The sequence below is a fragment of the Emydura macquarii genome, unplaced genomic scaffold, assembly GCF_026122565.2.
Source record: "Emydura macquarii macquarii isolate MOO-44397 ecotype Brisbane River unplaced genomic scaffold, CSIRO-AGI_Emac_v2 contig_1477, whole genome shotgun sequence".
Classification (NCBI taxonomy): domain Eukaryota; kingdom Metazoa; phylum Chordata; order Testudines; family Chelidae; genus Emydura; species Emydura macquarii.
The window spans coordinates 15,383,602-15,403,346 of NW_027131614.1; the positions used below are offsets into that span (position 1 = coordinate 15,383,602).

The 19,745-nt window shown below is 40.3% G+C and overlaps 1 protein-coding gene across 2 annotated transcripts; it reads left to right on the forward strand.

Annotated features, from left to right (window-relative positions):
- The first annotated feature begins 171 nt into the window (after window positions 1-171).
- GGH (gamma-glutamyl hydrolase) lies at window positions 172-18,142 on the forward strand. Of its 2 annotated transcripts, XM_067553696.1 has the most exons (10): window positions 172-359; window positions 2,806-2,920; window positions 5,706-5,756; window positions 7,260-7,344; window positions 11,284-11,422; window positions 12,371-12,477; window positions 12,567-12,657; window positions 13,826-13,963; window positions 15,295-15,321; window positions 16,651-18,142. In XM_067553696.1, the coding sequence occupies exons 1-10, from the start codon at window positions 227-229 to the stop codon at window positions 16,692-16,694; spliced, it is 930 nt and encodes a 309-aa protein (XP_067409797.1). In that variant the 5' UTR covers window positions 172-226; the 3' UTR covers window positions 16,695-18,142. The 2 variants fall into 2 exon arrangements, with proteins under 2 accessions (XP_067409797.1, XP_067409796.1); XM_067553695.1 differs by having other exon boundaries at window positions 176-359; window positions 15,295-18,142.
- Window positions 18,143-19,745: the final 1,603 nt, after the last annotated feature.

A 19,745-nucleotide genomic window follows, 5' to 3' on the forward strand; every position in this document is an offset into this window, starting at 1 on the left:
CCTTTCTTTCCTGGCCCCGGGGGCACCACCTGCAAGACCCGGCCCCTCCGATCCCGGCGTGTCCCCTCCTCCCCGGCCGAGCCCCGCAGCGGGACTACGTTTCCCAGGGTGCCGCCCGCTGCCCGGGGAAGGAAGGCGGTGCCCGCCGCAGCAGGAACCAGCCGCTCGACTGCAGTACAGCAGCGCCCGCACCGCCGCCGCGCCGAGCCCGTGCGGGGAGGGGACCATGCTGCGCTCCCCCGGGCCGCGCTCCTCGCCGGCCCCCTGCTTCTTGCTGCTCCTTCTCTGCGGCAATGCCCTGGCCAGCTCCTTGGGGCCGCGGAGCCGCCTGGCGGGCAGCAACGAGAGACCCATCATTGGTAAGAGGAGCAGCCGCAGCGCTGGTGCCGGCCTGGCCCTGTGTGGACGCACTGGCGTAGGCAGAGAGGGAGACTTTAGGGGGCAGAAGGTAGTCAGGGCAGATGCTAACAGGAGAGGGTCACTTGGGGGCAATGCATTAAAATGAGGTAAAAATACCTTCTCCTCCCTCCAAAACCTCTCCCCCTCCTCAGCTCAGAAACCGTGGATCCTTAGAGCCGTGTCTCTCAACCTTTTTGATACCAGGGACTGGCTTGCTGCCTTCTTAAACTGTGTCAGGGAGATCTCAGGGGTGAGCGCCGGTCCGTGGACCAGTCGTTGAGGCCTGGTCTACACTGGCTGTGGATTTCGGCGGCAATGGGCGGGAGATATGCAAGGTAGGTACAGTACCTTACGTATCTCCCGTCGACTTCCTAGCATCTGTTGACCATGGCGTCTCCACTGTGCTGTGCCAACGGGAAATGCCCTCCAATCGATGCAGCACTATGCTACTTGCCGGGCTGGATTTATGGAGTCGACTTCCGGGTTTGATTGAGTGAGGGCTTGCCTTCACTTACCTCTGAGATTCGGCAGCAGTTGACTGGAGTTACGCAAGCTATGCAAAAAACTTGCATAACTCCTGTCGACTGCTCTGCTTCTTTTCTGCGCGCTGTCCTCACTGCACCGTGCCGACGGGAACCACGTTCCTGTCGACGCAGCGCTACACCACTTGAGAAGGTGGTCTTAATACGTCGATTTCTGGATTGATTGAGTGGGTCTTCACTGACCACTCAGTCGATCCCCAGAAGTCGATCTGATGGCGGCGAATTTGCCGCTGTCAGTGAAGAGATAGGCTGAGTCTTTACTGCCGCTCAATTGAACCCGCAAAATCTATTCTGCACTGCTGGCTGTGCCGCAGTGTAGACAAAGCCTGAGAAATAATGTTTTAGAGAATTCATCCTCAGAACGCCCCGGAGAGATCACGACATACAATTATCTCCATCTCACGGATGAGGAACTGAGGCACAGAGACACTAAGGATTCCCCTCCACCCTCCCAGCCCTACAACTTTTCAGAAAAGCCTCTCTGCCCCCTTTTGAAGTAAGAGCAGGTTTTGATTTTGTTTAAAAAATAAAGTTTCCTTTTCCAGAGCTGGTATGTTTGTTACCGGATCTTGCTGTCAGGATCCCAGCTAGCTTTGCGTTCCATGTCTAAAGTAAATAGTGATAAATTAGTCTGCAAAATAGTTTTTCACTTTCACTTTTTTCAGAAGCCGTGAGTCATGTGGCACTGTTACACAACAGTCTAGAAAAAGTTCTAATGCAATGTTCTGGTTTGGCTGGTTTGGCTGGCATAATGCACATTTAGAAAATGTCCAAATATCTTTGTGTAAATCCTCATGAAAAGGTATTGTCTAAGACCCGAGTCCCACAGACATGCCTGTGCTTAACTTGAAGCACATAAATAGTGATTGCAATGGGACTATTCACATTCTCAAAGTGAAGGGCAGGAGTAATGTTTGAAGGATTAGAGCCCCAAATGGTATTAATTCTAGAATTCCAAATAGACTTTACTGTTGGTTTTTGTATGGTTAATGTATAAGATATAGTTTTAGTATCTTGGTTAGGTGTGTTTGTTTTTGAAAATAGAAATAGTCCATAAAAAGGTGAAAATGGAAAATTTTAAAACACTGCCTGCCACCACAAAATAGCCTGCAACAGATTCATTAAACATACAGTAAATAACCCGTGTTGCCTGCCATCTCAACTCTGCTACAGATAAGTATGGTCCCAATCTTGCAGTCCAGTGTGGGAGTGATGACAGTCTCTCAGGGTCCCCACATGGGGAGGCGGGGGGAAAGGGTACACTTTACCGTGGCCCAGAGGCCCAGCCCAGACTGCGACCCCCATGGGTATGTGTGTGGGAGGGGTCCTGTGTTACAAGTTTGTACAGGGCTGGAAAAAATTATGCTTGGGCCCTACACTCTCTGATGAGACTGAACTCTCATGGAATCCTCTTGTCTTGATTCTGTGGGACTCTGTGTGGGGCCAGTTGTCCAACTACAGGGATTAGACCTCAGGGTCAGGGCTTTGATTTTAAACCCTTAAGGAGCTGGGACCTTGTCTTTAAAGTGCCCTGGTAAAGAAGGATACTTTATTTAAGCTCTAAACAAATTAAATGTAGAAAATATATTTTAAAGAAGTTGTGGCACTAATCAACTAAGGCAGGGAATTTAAAGTCCAACTGTTAAAATGTTTTTATTGGACGCTAAATTTCTAAGCAAGCTTATTATTATTCCAATTTTCTCATAGTTTGTGGTAAATCATTAAGTATAACACTACTCAATGTAATGAATTAATCAAATCAGTTGGTGAAAGGAATGAGATTTTGATTTAATTTGCCTTCTTCTGGACTATAATTATTGTGATTTGTATAACACCAATCGTCTCTCTTTTCTGGACATTTTAGGAATATTGACACAGGAGTGTGACTTTAAACGTTGCCATGAATTTGGAAGTTCCTACATTGTCGCTTCATATGTGAAGTTCCTAGAATCTGCTGGTGCACGCGTTGTGCCAATACGGTAGGCTCCCATATCGTTACAGGCAGGCGGTAATTCCCGGCTTTTTGTACTGAATGCATAAGTCACTCTGTGCTTGTAACTCCTCAGACTGTACATGGTGTATAGCACTTTGCAAGATCTTTAGGAATGGAGACTAGACTAACTGCAAGCAGGTACCTGCCAATGAAGTGCATTAAAAGTGTGTCTTCTTCTTCAGACTTAACGTATGTGCCAATTGCTAGCTGTGGTCTGTGGAGTTTCCAAATGCATGCTACTGCCTTCAGTGTCATATATTGCCATGTGTACATAAAGAATGCTAGGACTCAGGGAATGGAGGAAAACAGCCAGTAGTACTTGAAGTGTCCAGAACTGATTCCTCTCATACTCTGGCTCACTAACTACTACTACAACGAGCTCTGTGTTTTGCAACTATTCCAGGTACTGTATCAGAGTAACATTCGGTCTTTTGCAGGTAATAGCAGGGCTGATGCCAGAAACAGCACTTCTTGGCCAACAGTAAAATGACAACAGCAAATACAGTATTATTAGGGATTAAAATAGTACCTTAATGTTGCTACAAAACAAAATCACAACCAAGTTTCAACCATGCATGAAAGCACTCTTTGCCCTGGTCTACACTACACAGTTAGGTTGACATAAGGCAGCTTATGTTGACCTAATTAGGTCAGTGTATACACTGTAGTCTTGCTCCCACTGGTATAAGTGCCCTACTACACCGACATCATAACGCCACCTCCACAAGAGGTGTAGGGCTTATGTCAGTGTACTTAGGGCGAGGCAGTGTCTGTGTAAACACTGCATTCCTCACATCTGCTGTTGGCTGTCTTGGCAATTTCAGGGCTTTGGTGAAATTGACAAGAAAGCCGGCTCCCAGCTCCAAGTGGAGCTGCCATCCAGGCTTAGGCAGCCACCTGGGCTCCCCACAGGCAGCTCTGCTGCCCCCCTGGGACCTGGCTTCCTGCTCCCAGCAGAGAGCCAAGCTGCACTAAGGCTCTCGGCATGGAGCCTGATTGTCTCCCAGGCTCTCAGTTCCCTGCTGGAAGCGAGAAGCCCCGGGGGGTAGGGGGGAGGAAGCTGGGTTCCCAGCAGAGGAGACTGAGCCACGCTGCCTCTCTTCAGTTGGCAGAAGCGCTCCTGGTGAGGACACTCGCCACTGACAGAAGGAGGGTAGTAAGTACTGCCGTGGCTGAAGTCAACCTAGGTTAGGTCAATTTAAGATTGAGAAATCTGTGTAAGACCAATGGGGTCATCAAAACACTGGTTATGAAGGACCTGTCTGCATACAATCTCCTTAGGACTTTGCTCTGAGAACCTGTGGCAAAACGTGCTCCATGTCCAGAGACTGGCTCTTAACTAAAAAGGTGGAGGGGGGCAAATTGAGAAAGCTAATACTGTGAATGTGGCAGGCGATAGCCTGAGAGTGTGTGTAGCAATTGGGGCAATTCTGACCTTGCTGATGCAGGTGTAAATCAGGAGTAACTACAATGAAGTAAGTGAGCTGTAAAACCAGAGTGACAATGGTATAAAGACCTTGTTTATAAATCACTGTTTTTGACATACTCGCAAGGCAGCCCTGTGCCTCTGCCCTAGCTCTGGCACCATGACTGCCAAGGAGATACACTAACAGGATTTGTTCCCAAAGCCTCTTGGGTTGGAGGGAGGGGGCCACCCAGTCTGTATTGACTTTTCCGACTAAGTTCTTTGAGGCTGACAGGTGAGGAGATGGAGTCAAGAAGTTGGTGGAGCCCCCACTTCTGGGTGAAAAGGGTGAGCTCTGCATGCAGACAGTCCTGTCTGTTCCTGGCTCTAGGGTTATGAACTGGCCCAGTCAGACCGCTTGAAGTCCATTCATAGAATCAAAAATGTAAGGCTGGAAGGGACCTTAAAAGGTCATCTTATCCAGTCCCTTGCAGGGAGGCAGGACTAGGTAAACCCAGATCATCCTTGACAGGTATTTATCCAATCTGTTCTTAAAAACGTCCAGTGATGGGGATTGCACAACCTTCCTTGGAAGCCTGTTAACTATTCTTATAGTTAGAAAGTTTTTCCTAATATCTAACCTAAATCTTGCTTGCTACAGATTAAGGCCCTTACTTCTTGTCCTACCTTCAGTGGCCCTGGAGAACAATTGATCACAGTGCTCTTTATAACGGCCTTTAGAATATTTGAAGTCTATTATTAGGGGTCCCCCACTCAGTCTTCTTTTCTCAAGTAGACATACACAGTTTTTCTAACCTGTCCTCCTAGGTCAGATTTTCTAAATCTTTTGTCATTTTTGTTGCTTTCCTTTGGACTCTCTCCAGTTTGTCCATCTCTCTCCTAAAGTGCAACGCTCAGAACTGGACCCAGGACTCCAGCTGAGGTCTCACCAGCACTGAATAGAGTAGGACAATTACCTCCTGTGTCTTAAGTATGACGATCCTATTAATACACCCCAGAATGATATTAGCTTTTTTCGTAGCTGCATCAGGTTGACAATTTCTGGTCCACTGTAACCCCCAGCTCCTTTTCAGCAGTGCTACCGTCTAGCCAGCTGTTCCACATTTTGTAGCTATACACTTTTTGTAGACTACCTGAAGAGTAAGGTACCATTCATAGCAGTAAGGGGGGCAGATTTTGCCTTTTAATGACCTAGAATTACTCTGTTTCTTACTTTTCATACATGCTTCTTATACACTTTCCATTCCTGTTGCAGATGGCTTGTATTAAGTATCTTTGGTAATTTAATAGTAAAACGTGTTGAAGTTTCAGATATCTCCTATAACTATCTTTGTTGGCATTTCAGACTAAATCGCTCAGAAGAAGAGTATGATAAGATTTTCCAGTCTATTAATGGGTAAGTTTTGTGCACCAGTCTCCTCTTGAAATATCCATTAACACAAAGACTCTTTAAAACAGATGTTATCAGAGCCACTGTTGTTTTACTGTTAAGTTCTTGGTTTTACCTTCGGTGATTCCAGACTCAATTGTATTCCCTACTTAGAAAAATGCAGTTAGTCTAATCCTCATCTTTCTTGCAGGTTGTGCTGAGTACTGCACATGCACACACCTCTACTTTAAGAGGAAATCATGTGTGTCCATTCCTTAGAAATGTGTATCCATCAGATAGCTGCATGGCTACAGGCACTTATCTTGTCACCCACTTTCAGCCAGTAACCCACTTCCATTCTTCTCATGTTGTCTGTACCTCCTTTCAGTGACAAGCTTCATGTTGCCAACACTATTTCCCAGCACTTGCTGCTTGCCTACTCACTGTTCCTCTCCTTATTCCTTCTCTGCATCCTCTTCTAACCCTCTCCATGCTTCCTCTACCCTTAGTCACTTCCCCTTTTTCTCCCCACTTCCCCTTAGAAGTTTCTTCTCCCTTGCTCCACCCGACTTACCCCGTATGATGTTGTGTTAGCTGAGGGTCTGATTCTGCCACCCCTTGCTCATGTTGAATTATACCTTATGTGAGCAAAGGTGCCAGTGCTGGGATCTTAGATTGCAGACTCTTTGTGAGAAGGACAATGTCATTATGTTCTGTAGAATGCCAAACACACTTTATGCATTGTGGCCTGGATGGTAATTTCACCTTCTGCCTTGAGTAGGGTGGCATGTAGCTGTCCATCGGTAGGAGCAAGACTCAGAATGACAATTCCTTCCCTGCTCTCCTGTGGGGAGGAGGAGGAGGAGTAACTTACTTCACCCTTTTTTGTTAAGACTCTGCTGGTCACCAAGCCAGCATACCTGGCTGCTATTGGAGGGGGCACAGCCAAGTCTTTTCCCACTCTTGATCCCTTCACCACCCACATACTTGCAAGGGGGAGTAGTGGTCAAGTAGCTGCTGCTTACCTTTCATCCCTTCTTGTCTGTGACCAAAGTTGCAATCTGAGCAGGGCTTCACAAGAGGGTAAGGGCGGGTCACACCTTATCACTGCCCTGCTCTGTTAAGTAAGGGCTGTGAGAATCTGCCCCTATATTAATAATAAATAAAAGTAGTAAAAGAATGTAACTGCATCCACCGAATCGTAATATGGAAGTTTAGGGTCAGAAAGCTATATATGGCCTTTTAACCTGTAAGGCTTGAATGTTTTAGCTTCAGAGTCTTCTCACTCTGAAAATATTATCTTTAATTATTAGCAGACCCTACCTCCCTCCCCCCCGCCCTTTTTCTTTTTTGTTTAAGCGTTGAAATTTACTGAATCACATAGACATTGTGATCATGTGGGTTGGTGTATGCCTCTAGTGAGTGTGGGTCTCAGAGTTCTTCTGTCAGTCCTGTCCATGTTTACCCAATATATTATGCCTAGACCTGTAGTTATCTAAGAGTAATAATATTTTGATTGTTGTTTTTCAGGGTACTTTTCCCAGGAGGTGGTGTTGATCTTAAGACTTCAGAATATTCTAAGATTGCTAGGATGTTTTACAACAAGGCACTAGAGGTAACCACATAAGGGAAAAACTGTTCTGGTTATTGTCAGTGTTCATGGACCAAAGGCATGGGAGGCTTATATTTGGACAATCTCCAACTGGAGTGCTGTATATTTTTGTTAGTCTATTAATAAGCAGCTGACTGTTGGTATGTGTGTATAGCAAATAATCTAACAGCTTTAGATGCAGGTCTGAACTGAATATCTCTAAACTTCAGAAAATTAGAATCTCAACTTCAAGATTTGATGCCTATCGCTAAATAATTTAAGTGAAGTCAACTGTTAATTTCTTTATTTGTACAGCATTACTTGTAAAATATAGCTTAGGTCCTCCCCTTACTGCCAACACTTACACAATCTTTCTTGGTATCCAGTGTATTTTTTGTAAAGTAGGAGTGGGTGTTTTTATGTTCTGCACAATACTAACTCAGGCCAAGATTTTCAGGGGTCTGGGTGAGTGCTCAGCACCTTCTGAAAATCAGGCCCTTTTGAAGTGTTTCAAGTTGGACCCCAAAATAATGGTTCACTTCTGAAAATCTTTGCTGTACTATTTGCTAACTGTGATTAACATACTTTCCCCCAGTATATTTAACTGTACAAATCTGTCCTGGCAATATAGACATTTTACTCACTCTTCTTGAGTTTGCTATGCCTAATTAAGGCAGATATGAGCGGTGATGAAGGAAATAGCATAGTAAGTACACCGCAATGAGAAAAAGTGACTAAGACATACAAGGTGATACTGTAAGAAAGGCACTGGAAAAAACAGGAATAGATCAGTCAGCAAGAAGTAAGCTGTGTATTTCAAAAATGGGACATAGCCAGCAGGGAAAGGAGAGGTGCCTATAGTAGAAGTTTAGGTGCATGATACATAACAGTGCAATGGCAAGCTGAAACTGCTCTTTACTCTATCTGTGTGAATATTACTGTTTCATCCTTCTTCCTACCTGTTTCCTCCACCTGTTACATTTCCTCATTGTCCTAGACTCTGAGCTCTGGGAGTTGGAACAGTCTTGTTACATGTGTATACAGGGCTTGGCAGAATGAAACCTGTATTCTTGACTGGGGCTTCTAGGCACAACTGCAATAAAAATAATAAATAATAAGGATACCACTCAAAACCAGGGAATATTTGGAGCAGAAAATTGAACGTTTAATACATTAATTCTATACATATAGAGTTTGCTCAAGTCTTACCATTATATGGAGCTAAAGGGTAAAATCGAGAAGGCAATGTAAAGACAGTCTAAAGTGGTATTGTTTACAACTTCTTTTGGCAGCCACCAACTTAAATCCACTTATTCTTACACAATAAGGCAAATAGATGTCAATAGGTCTAAGTGTGTCTGAATGGGGTGGGTGTCTAAGTTAATGTGAGTCACTCATTTTACAAATTTCCTTTGAATTTGACCCAGCAACTACAAATGGATGAAATCAATACACTGTACCTTAGAAGTGAGGTTGATTCATTGCACGGTAAGGCAGCAGGGTAGAAAAAGGCTCTTTATAAAGAATTATCTAGATTTATATTGATAACATAATTTTGAATGTATAATGAGGCTGTTTCTTCTGGAATATGTTAGCAACACTCTGACTAATCACTGAAGATAAATAATTAATTCTTTTTTCTAAGTGTCAGTTTTTTTAAAGGTTAGTTGTGTCCCACTTGGCCCATCTTGAAGTAAAACTCTGATCTTGCAAGTTCCTGGTGGCAGTGAATCTTTTCATTTTACTAATCTTTTACATCTACAGAGGTCAGTCTCTCTTTCACTTGGTGGGAACCTTTATAGTGGAGCTAGTCAGAAATGCAATTTTTATGCATTATTTTCATCCAAATTCAAAATTTCAATGAAGAAAAAATATTGACCAGCTCTAAAGTAATGCATCAGCTAATGCTGCATGGGGGAACATAACTTGCAGTCAGTATTCCTACATATCCTGTTGTGCAGAATATAGCCTTCAGCTGCCTAGGAAAACACAGTGATATTTTCTTGCTGGTATTTGTTCATAGAGATTATTTCAAAATGGTAGGTGCTTTGCCGAGCATAGTGTTGTGTATGATTGTCTTTGCGCTGGATCTTTTTCATTGCGCAGGAGGCCACTATGAAATAACTGGGGATCAGTACAATGTGTGTTTGGTCTGATGTATACATGAAACTGAGGGTACGAGTCACTTTTCTGTGTAGTTTGTTTTTCTCACCTTGCATGTTTGTTCATGGCCATTTCCATCTGGTTATCATAGACCCTGATATTGCAAAGACTTGCTTACCTTTAACCCCAAATACCGCTATGAAACTACACACGATGTATTCTTAAGCATGTAAGTAAGAGTGCAGGGTTGAGGACACAGTGTCTGGTGGGGGCACCATTACAATAAGCAATAGTTATCATGAAATAGCATGAATATTTCACAGCAACTCATTAACTTGCATGTCATCACTTCATATACGGAATTTGAAAGAAAATCTTATTAGACATGCTGTATGTAATTAAGATAATTGAAAATTTAGAAAGTAATTTCCAGTTTTTTATAGATAACCCTTCCTGGCATGCTTTTCTCTCTTTTACTCCTGATAAACGTATACTCTGAACTGCATCCTTTGAGACTTAATTAGCATTATAAAATACTGATACATTTTATAAATGCAAAGCGAGTTATAGAAGTCAAGGCCATGTATGCATGTACGAAAATGACTGGAATTTCCACTGTTCTTTTATATTCACGTCAATGTCTCTTCCCACTTTGCCTTGTCAAATTCAAAATAAGAGATTACTTGGCGTGATTGTGTTTTTAAATTACATGTGTACACAAAGGGTGAAATCGTAGTCCTTTTGAAGTCAATGGGCGTTTTGCCATTGTTTTAAATGAGGCAAGGATTTAATTGAAGATTATTTCCTCAGCTTATAAATTAGTAAATAAAAAAATTGTGGAATTTAATGCTGCTAAATATATGGTTAGCCTCTAGGCTGCATTTTTAGGCACAGCATAAATATATGTTAAAGGCTTGATTATAATTTCACTGAAACTGATCTAGCTCCTTTAACATTAGTTACTCCTCATTTCCATCAGAGTAAGTGAGAAGAGTAGCAAGCCTTACATATCTAGCACTTACATGGCAGATGGCTATAAAGATACTGTAATGTTATTGGAGTTTCTTTGCAAAGATATTTTATATGTCAATATTTTATTATCGGAGTAAAGATCTATGTGAGTTTTTAGGGTCACAGTATCATTGATATAATTAAGGTGGAGCTGGCACCTAGTTTCAGTTGCTTAGAGCTTTCCAGAAAAATAGCTTTTGAGTAATAAGTTCTGAAGCTTTGTCACAACCCAGAAATGAACTTGTTTTAGAAAGAAATTAAGAAAATGCACTCAGCCATAACGAAAAATAACGTTCTGCAGCAACAGAGCTTTTAAACCGTGCTTACAGTTAGAAAAACTACTTGTGTAAAAATACCACCTTCTCGCTGTCCAGATCTTCTCTATTTGGAGCCTTATGTGCTTCTTTAAGTTGTGGGTTTCATTCTGCTTTTGCTTAGCTCTTCTCTCCTTCTTCCCTTCCCCCAGTTTTGCCCTTAGCTCAGATTTCAAACATCAGTTTAGTTGTTTTTCAGATAACAGTGCCACTTTCTATTTTATGTTGTTTAAAGTCAAAATTTCTCCTCCAGGAACCTGAGGCATAAAATTGCTGGCTATGTAAGCATCAAGCACATAAAAGGGCTAGATGTTGCAGAAGAAATGCTATATAAGTAAAAGGATTTACAATTTGTTAATGTATATTGCTGAGGTTGCCTTATGGTAGGAATGTCCTCCTTCCATGGTTCTCATGTCCAGGCCACTCACAAGATTAGCTGCCAATATCCTAGAAAGGTTCAATGCATATTAACCTGTACATAATTTCCTGTATGTGTTGACCCATTTCTTTGGCTTTTTTATTTCTTGTTTTAAAGGCTAATGATAAAGGAGACTATTTTCCTGTATGGGGAACATGTCTGGGATATGAAGAACTTACATACCTCACCAGTGGGGAGATTTTATTGGCTTGGACTAATACTGAGGATTTTGCACTCCCACTGAACTTTACTACAGGTGAACAATCCTGTTACACTGCTAATATCACTGGATTCATAGGATTCTTTTTTTTTAATAATAAACCAACATAGAAGGTTGAAGATTTGGAATAGATAACTCTGTTTTTATTATATTGATATTGTTACTTCTGTAAGAAAGCCAATAAAATTCTATGACTGAAAAATTAGAGGTCTGAGAGCAAACTATTGCAGGTCATGGGCAATTAGAGAGAGGTCTTGGAAAAGTTTAGTTCTAGATCCATAATTTATGTCCAGTTCCCTAACTCTGTAATGAGCCGAAATGAAAAGTCCAGATGCTTGGTGCTATAACATACAGTATTGAAATCAGTAGAACTACTTGCAGAATGAGATGCAGCTCAGCATAAAAGTGGCAGAAACTGGCTCTGAATGATGCTTTCTATGGCTTTTTCTTTAGCAGCAATACATACGATTTCTCCCATTGATTGCCAGCAATTAATCAATGGACTAAATCCTATTGCCTTTCCTTATTTAGACAAATTTTGCCGTTCCTAACTCCATAGAGTAGTACCATATCACACCATTGAAATTAATGATACAATATGGTTCTAATCAATGTGAACAAAGGAGGCAGAATTGGACCCTCAATGGTTCAGGGCTGCAGAATATGGTTGGAGTCCTGAAAATCTGCAGATATCATGTTTGTGGATTGCGGCTCAGATGCGGATACAAATTTTGTATCTGTGCTAAGCTCTACATATGTCCTATTAAGAATTGCTAGACTGCACTGTGCCATAGCTGTATTTCAGATTTATATCTGGGATATGTTTGTGTTGTGTTTTTGATTAATAAAATTCAGTGAAAGTACAGAATCAAAAGGAATTGAAATGAATTCAGCCAATACTTTATCAGATTTATCCCCATCCGAATAATGATGTTCCTGTGGCATCACAGTAGTGAGAATATTCCTTTGTCTTTTTTGTATAAGCTGCAAAAGACAGCAAGATGTTCAAGAATTTTCCAGAGGACTTGTTGCAAAAACTTGCCACTGAGCCTTTGACAGCAAACTTTCACTACTGGAGCCTCTCCATGCAGGTATTTGAACATTTGATTTAGTGAACCAAAATGAGTTTATGCTGTTAAATCTAGAAATAAAACATTTTTTCTGTCACTTTTTAATGCAGAATTTCACACAGAATGAGAAACTACGCAATTTCTATAAGGTTCTGACAACTAACACACATGCAGATGTGGAGTTTATATCGACAATGGAAGGTAATGATCAGTTTAATATGTAACGTGATTGTAATGAAATAAAGTTTTGTGTTTGTTCTTTTGTATGGAAGATCTCAGTGAGCATGGTGGTCGTTTTACTAATTTATAATACAAATTTAACATTAGGATAATGAATTGTGTGTCAGCACTGCCTGTTTTCCAGTTGATTAGAATGTGTTCTGTCTGAAGTACTTGCTTTAGATGTGCACATCTCAGAATATGTTTGGTCTCTCTTTCATCCTACTACTCCATACCCAGATATGTTATCACACTTTACCACATGAAATATTTTCATAGCTGCGGGACATGACGTGGAAACATCATTCCCATTTCTGTAGCTTTCCCATTCCCAAACACCATTCCCATTCCAACTCCTCAGTGCAACGTGTCTACTCTGCACTTCCACTGCTGACTGCTTACAGATACTGCCTCTCCATGTTGCTCTCTTTATCCGTGCTTATATTACAGGGAGGACTTCATAGTAGTGAGGTGCCTGCAGTACCACCCATTCCTTTGGCCACAGTGCTGGTAATTGCTTTCTTCCGAGAGACTTTTGCATTACCTGTGCCTTCACTTAGCATAGTTAATTCCAGAAACATCTGTTTTGATTCAATAGAGTGTGCTAGAGAAAGGATTTTGTTACATTTTTTGTTAGAAGCTATGCAGCAAGTGAAATGTATGGTGTATGTACATTATATATTGTATAGTATTGAAGGTGGATAGTAATTGCAATAAAAACACTCCTAGCAGTTTCTTATTTTTTATAATGAAACAATTTCTTTTTCATTTTTTTAAATATTGAAGCTAAAGCAATCAAATTACAATGGCAGAACAGTGACCTGCAGAAATTTGTTGACATAGAATTAAGTCTTTTTTCATTTAACATCATACTGTAACTTTTAATTTCTCATAATGTATAATTGGTCAAATGATTTTTTAAATATAAATAATTATTGTTCTTGGGCTGAAACCTTGTATGAGAAGTTTTAGGTAGGAATACATTTTACAAGCTGTTTAAGGCTTTTTGGTCCCATTATAGAAGTCATGAATTATATGTGAGAAATACTGAGATCTCAAATAATGTGTTCATTGTAATAAAATGGTGCATGCCACAACTTAAGCAAAGGTCTAGGTGTTACATGCATTGATGGAAAATTTATTTACACAGCATATAAATACCCAATTTATGGTGTGCAGTGGCATCCAGAGAAAAATCCTTTTGAATGGAAGAACTCATCAGGCATACCACATTCCCCATCAGCTATGAAAGTTGCCTATTACGTAGCTGACTTCTTAGTGAATGAAGGTAAATAGTTCTTTTTTTCATTTATGTACATGAAATGTAGTTTCAGAGAGATGAAACAGTGGAACGTTCTTTGAGGGGGAAAGGGCTCTCTTTTAAAGTGTCAAAATATTATACCTGTGATTGATCTGTGAACACATACTATGCAAGCTTTAAAGCCTTATTAAAAGGAGGGACACTGTAAACAGAATGGTTAAGCAAAAGTAACAACAAAAGTCAAGCATTCAGATAGAAGCAGACAAAATCCTTTTAGTAGAGAGTAATTTGCCAGGAGAGTGTCAATTTTTAATTTGACATAAACTCTTGAACGGACACCAACAACCGATGAAACTTTGGTATTATTAAGGCTGCACTCTAAGTGAACGCAAAGCTCGTATTCACATTCCAGCCGCACTCTCCCTTGGGTAAAATAGGTAGAATGAGATAAAATCTCCCATTCATTATTTCTAGAAGCTTCCTTAATTTTGTTTTATTCCAGTTAATTACAGTAGACCAGTAGAGGGATGGACAAAAATAAGTAAGAAACTGTCTCCAGGCTCAGAGAAAGACCAGTACACTTTCCTCTTGCAGTGCAACAGTGCAGTCCATCCTAGCTATATCTCTCTGTCTCTTATGTCACATCACAAACTCTTCTGTGTTAGTCCCTTAAGGTACAGTAGTTAATCCTCATAGCCTCTCTTACAGCCATTACTCCAGCTGGCTAAAAACGTTTCTGCAGCTCAAGAAGGGTCCTCAGATCAGGTTGACCACAATGCTTTAGACCAACACTGCCTTCAGAACACTCTTATATCAGAATCCCTGCCTAATTCCTCCTTACCATAAAAATAAAATGTGGGAAAAGAAACCCAAAATATTTGCTGACCAATGCTTATACTCAGGATCTATGAGTATTTAACAGCCAGTACATTCTGCTGAAACAGAATTTATTTTTCATCAATGATATTTATTATGACTGCATGTTAATTTTAACATGTCCCTAGTCCCAGATGTGGAAAACTGCATTGTAGGATTTTGATTTCTTTGCAAATACAATCTTTCCCAACATTGCAATTTCTAATAGATTAGTATTGCAATGTATTAGTACTGGTGCTGCAGAGGTCTCCAGTGCTGCAAGAATCAAATTTTTGGCAGCCGTCATTGCTCTTAAAAACTAATGTATTCTTCCATGATAATAAAGTATTCCTTTGAAAAGCTAGTTCCATGATATTCCCCACAAATTTAAATAATTACAGCACTGTTTCTATAATCCTATGTAGAATAACTGATTTCACCAAGAAAGAAACTATCGTGGATGATGACAGTGAAGTAATTTGTTCTTTTAAACTGTTTTACAGCCCGGAAGAGCCTGCACCATTTTCCCAGTAAGGATGAAGAGAACAAAGCATTGATTTACAATTATACCCCTGTTTTTACTGGTACATTTTCTTCATTTCAGCAAGTCTATTTTTTTGATTGAACATTCATCCCGTGGTGCAGGATAGATATCTGTAAACAGAGTTATTTGCTGCAAGTTTCATAATTAAACTCACGTTGTGCATTGCAAGTGGCAGAAAGCCAGAATGCTTAGTTTATCTTACAGTGATATATCCTATGTTACCTCTGTAGGATTGGCTCATTAATCTGACAGATTTCCATTCAATTACATCATAATGGTCCTGGATCTCATTTTAATACCTGCTACAGAGTAATACAGATTACCTCTAGAGATGGCATCTTGATTGCACTTATAAATTTGAAAAGAATCAGGTTTATTAAAAATAAATTGAGCAATACTCTGGTCATATATTTGAAAGAAATGAGTTTACTTCTGCAAAACACTGTGGGCTCTGTGATAACAGCTGGGTAGTTGAGTCAAATCTTTTAGCATAATTCTGTTCTCTTGAATAGATTACAATACATTTAAAGGATGAAATAATTTTTTGATCTTGAGCTTGACAGATGTGTGCTTGTATAACCAAACTTTTGGCAGAGAAAAGGATTTGTCCTTTAGAAACATGACAAAATAATAGGGAAACATTATTGCAAACGGACATAAAAAAGTGTGTATGCAGTACCATCTGTACCTTGTAGGATTTACATAGTAGTTAAGGTGCAGTATAATTTAGGCATTGCACACATCAGTTAAAGTAAGTCTATTTGGAGGCCTGAGTTAAAACATTGATTCACCGCCTGCTCCCTCGTTCAGTTTCACATACAGAATCTGTTCCAAAGCCCAATGAAGTCAGTGAAAAGATTTTGGATAGGCGCCGAGTTAGTTTGCTTTTTGAACAAATATGATTGCTTAGTGTTTTTAATGATGCTATAATTTGATTTTTGGTGAAATTTGTGAAATCCTGACTCCATTGAAGGGGAATTTTGTCATTAACTTCAATTGGGCCAGGATTTCATCTCTTGTTTTTAAACATTTTGATGTGATGCCTTTCAGAAAAGTTACTAGCTGAGATCTTATACAGCAAAAATGAATATCAAAGACCAATCTTTTAATGCTGATACAATGTAATTATAATTGTAATGTAGCTGCATTTACTGTACTTTTCCCTTTTGCTTTGCCTTGCAACACATTTATTTGAATTTACTTGAATTTATTTATTTGAATTCTCAATTACTGAAAAATTTGTTCAGTAGTTTTGTAATGTGTCAAAATGGGACAAAGATGAGGCGATCACTTTCTTTTCTCTTTTCTTCTACAGGCCCAAACTTCCCACTGAAGTCAGAGGGAATATTGGGTGTGTGAGGAATGCAGCTTTTTAACCTTAGGTGTTCAGAACTGAAAGTTAGTAACACACAGCAGTTCCAGCACCATGGCTGCAGTACAGGTGCAGGATTTCTCAGGGCATTCAAGAGGGTGGAAGATTCCTTCCTAACTACTCATGACCACCTAGGCCAGCTATAATTTAGCCCTTAACAAAAAGGTTTGGAAATGCGTTCATTAATTTCTATAAAGCAAAAATTGTGATCTGTAGTTACTGTCAAGAATCCAGCCCAGCATACTCATAAGGGTGGTGTATTTTGGCTGTAAAATTCAGCATTTGTATTTCATTGTTTCTAGATACTATTACAGTCAAACTGTGCAAAGCTTAGTGGGCATAGGACATTTTAGGTTACTTCTGCAAGTGCTTGACTACCCCAATTCAGCGCAATACAATTATGTGTTGTATTATGTATCTACTAGTAGCTGAAAGCCTATGCTGTCGCACAGGTATAATTTGTAAAGACATGTGGCTGAGAACTTAAAAATTGGATGATAACAGAGCACGAATCCCAGTGATGATTCAACTTGTTGATATTCTAAACAAAAAGCACTCTCAGCCCTGCTTGTAGTTGCTTCCATCACTTCACATTGACTCAGTGGACATTCTAGGCTTCAGAGTGACACACAGTCAGAGTGACAATCCTGGACTCTTATATAGAATACTGTGAGCCCGATTCTCTTCTGATCCCAGTTTTGCATTAGAATAGTCTTGAGTTCAATAGAGTGACTCCTATTCTTGGATTGCCAGTGTGAGAAGTGACATTAGCATAGCTCTGTTTTCAATAAAGTTACTCCTGATTCTTGACTTACACCAGTACAGGAAGACAATGAGACTCTGTATCTACATACAGCTACACTGCTTAAACATTGATGACCACGTCCTGCAATGCTTACTCAGACATCCCCAGTAGTTTTGCCTGGTAGGGCTTGTCTACACCTAAAACTCAGGTTGACCTAGCTACATTGCTCTGGGCTGTTAAAAATTTCATGCACCATGCGATCAAGTTAAGTTGACCTTACACCACTGTAGACACAGCTACCACCTCTTGAGGGGTGGTTTTACTACAGTAACAGAAAAGCCCTTTCTGTTGCTATAGTGTCTACGCTTCAGTGGTTAAGATGTGCCACTGTAGTTTTTGTAGTGTAGACATACCATAAGAGTTTGCCTCTGTAAGGAATGCATGATTTATCCCTAATATAGTGGAGACCAATCCTACAAGTGGAATTTCTGTTAACTTTACTGGTAGTGATCAAGGCCAAAGTGTGCAAATGCAAAGAGTGTGTGTGTGTGTGTAATATGAGAACTCGGTGTATTTATTCATGAGTTTGGAAGTTTATTTCCTTGCTGCTTTGATCTGCTTTATAAAGCATCATTTCATTGAACTGATTGATGATTTCCTTTAATACTTGAAATAAAGTTTACATGAGCAGTTTTGTGTCTTCTTTGCAAGGTGTACACAGACTATTTTAAAAAAAAGTTATAGCTTGACTGTCTGCCCAGTCCTGCTGCAATCACAGAACAGAACAGTCCAGATACTGATCTAACTTGCACCAATTGGCTATGGTCCCCAAGGATCAACTGACAGCTGAGGATTTCCAGACTTCATTGCTCTCCAGCCACTATCTTTTGCTCACCTATGACGGGGCAGAAGAGGGTGATGCAGACTGTTCTGGCTGCCCTCTTGTTGGGGACTATCTCACATCTATGGTAATTCGAGTTGGGGTCTTCCATCAGTCTCTGCTCCCTTGGCAGAGCAGGGCAGAGAATTTGTCTTGAAGTTGTTTCTAATAATTACAGTTCTGAAAAGTTAATACTGTTATGATGGAGGTTGAGTGGCTCCCAGGGAGTGTATCATTAGTCTATGGGCAGTCACAAATCTTTTTGAAGCTGGTGAGCATGATAGCTGCCTGACATTCAGGCTAAAGGAAGACCTTTATGTTTTTTGGTCTCAAAATCTTAAGGACTATTTGTTTTCTACTCCAGCAGTTGTAGCTGGTTTGCTTGTTCAGTGGTAGATAGAACCTTGCACAGGGGACCTTAATAGCAGGTGGATTTTGTTGTGGCGTCCAGGTTCCCTCACCCAATTCAGTTCTGTTCCACAACATAAAGTACATTTCTGCAGCTAGTTTTCCTTGCATGTCTCTATGCAGCTAAAACTGTAAAACCCTTTCATCCAAAAAATTTCAAACTGCATGAAAATATTCATCAAAATTTGAAAGTGCTCCATAGAGCAGGAGTTTGCTCCACACTTAATTAAGAAAGTCAATTTCCTTTTTCTTTGTAGTTATTGGTAGAAGAATAAAACCATTTTATTCACATCCAAAGCGTTCTCTAAGTGAAAATAGAAAGCAAATACAAAAGGATGTAACAGTAATTTCTAACCAAGAATAATCATAGCATTAGATAATTAAATGCAAGTGGATTGAATAAAATTAGCATGAGTGTATGCACTTTGGGGGAGCAATAGTAGCTTCCCATCTTTAAGTTTCTAGGGTGTATATGAAGTCTCACTGTATTTCACTGTGTTTTACATTAGCAGAAACGGGATTTAATATACAATTAATTTATTTCATATCATTTTTCTAAAGCAAAAATAAATTGTACAAAGTACAAAATAATTATACAGTATGTGAAACAAAAAAGTTAGAAAAAACACACAAAGTAAGCTATAAAGAAGGGACGGATGGATTTAGGGCTAAGGCACTGGGCTGGAATGCCGATTCCCAGCTCTGCCACAAAATACTTGTGCAACCTTGAGCATGTCACTTAATCTCTCTGTCGCAGTTTCTCAGCAGTATTAAGGAAGCATTATCCTCATTCTCCCCCTTTGTCTCTCTTGTGTGTTAAGACTGAAAGCTATTTGGGACAGCAGCTTTTTCTTACTATGTGTAGGTACAGGACATAGCACAATACTCCCCTGCACCTTCTTTGGGACCTCTAAATGCATTGCCATACATTCTCGTCTGCATTCAGTTTCCCTTTTTTCAGAGTCCAACGCCATGAAGCTGAAAATACAATGCTGTGGAACAGAA

Excerpts from the sequence above, each read along its gene's own strand:
- GGH (XM_067553695.1), top strand. The coding sequence starts at position 227 with ATGCTGCGCTCCCCCGGGCCGCGCTCCTCGCCGGCCCCCTGCTTCTTG. Across the intron at positions 5,757-7,259 it reads ATTTTCCAGTCTATTAATGG|GGTACTTTTCCCAGGAGGTG; the intron begins GTAAGTTTTGTG and ends GTTGTTTTTCAG. Across the intron at positions 7,345-11,283 it reads TTTACAACAAGGCACTAGAG|GCTAATGATAAAGGAGACTA; the intron begins GTAACCACATAA and ends CTTGTTTTAAAG.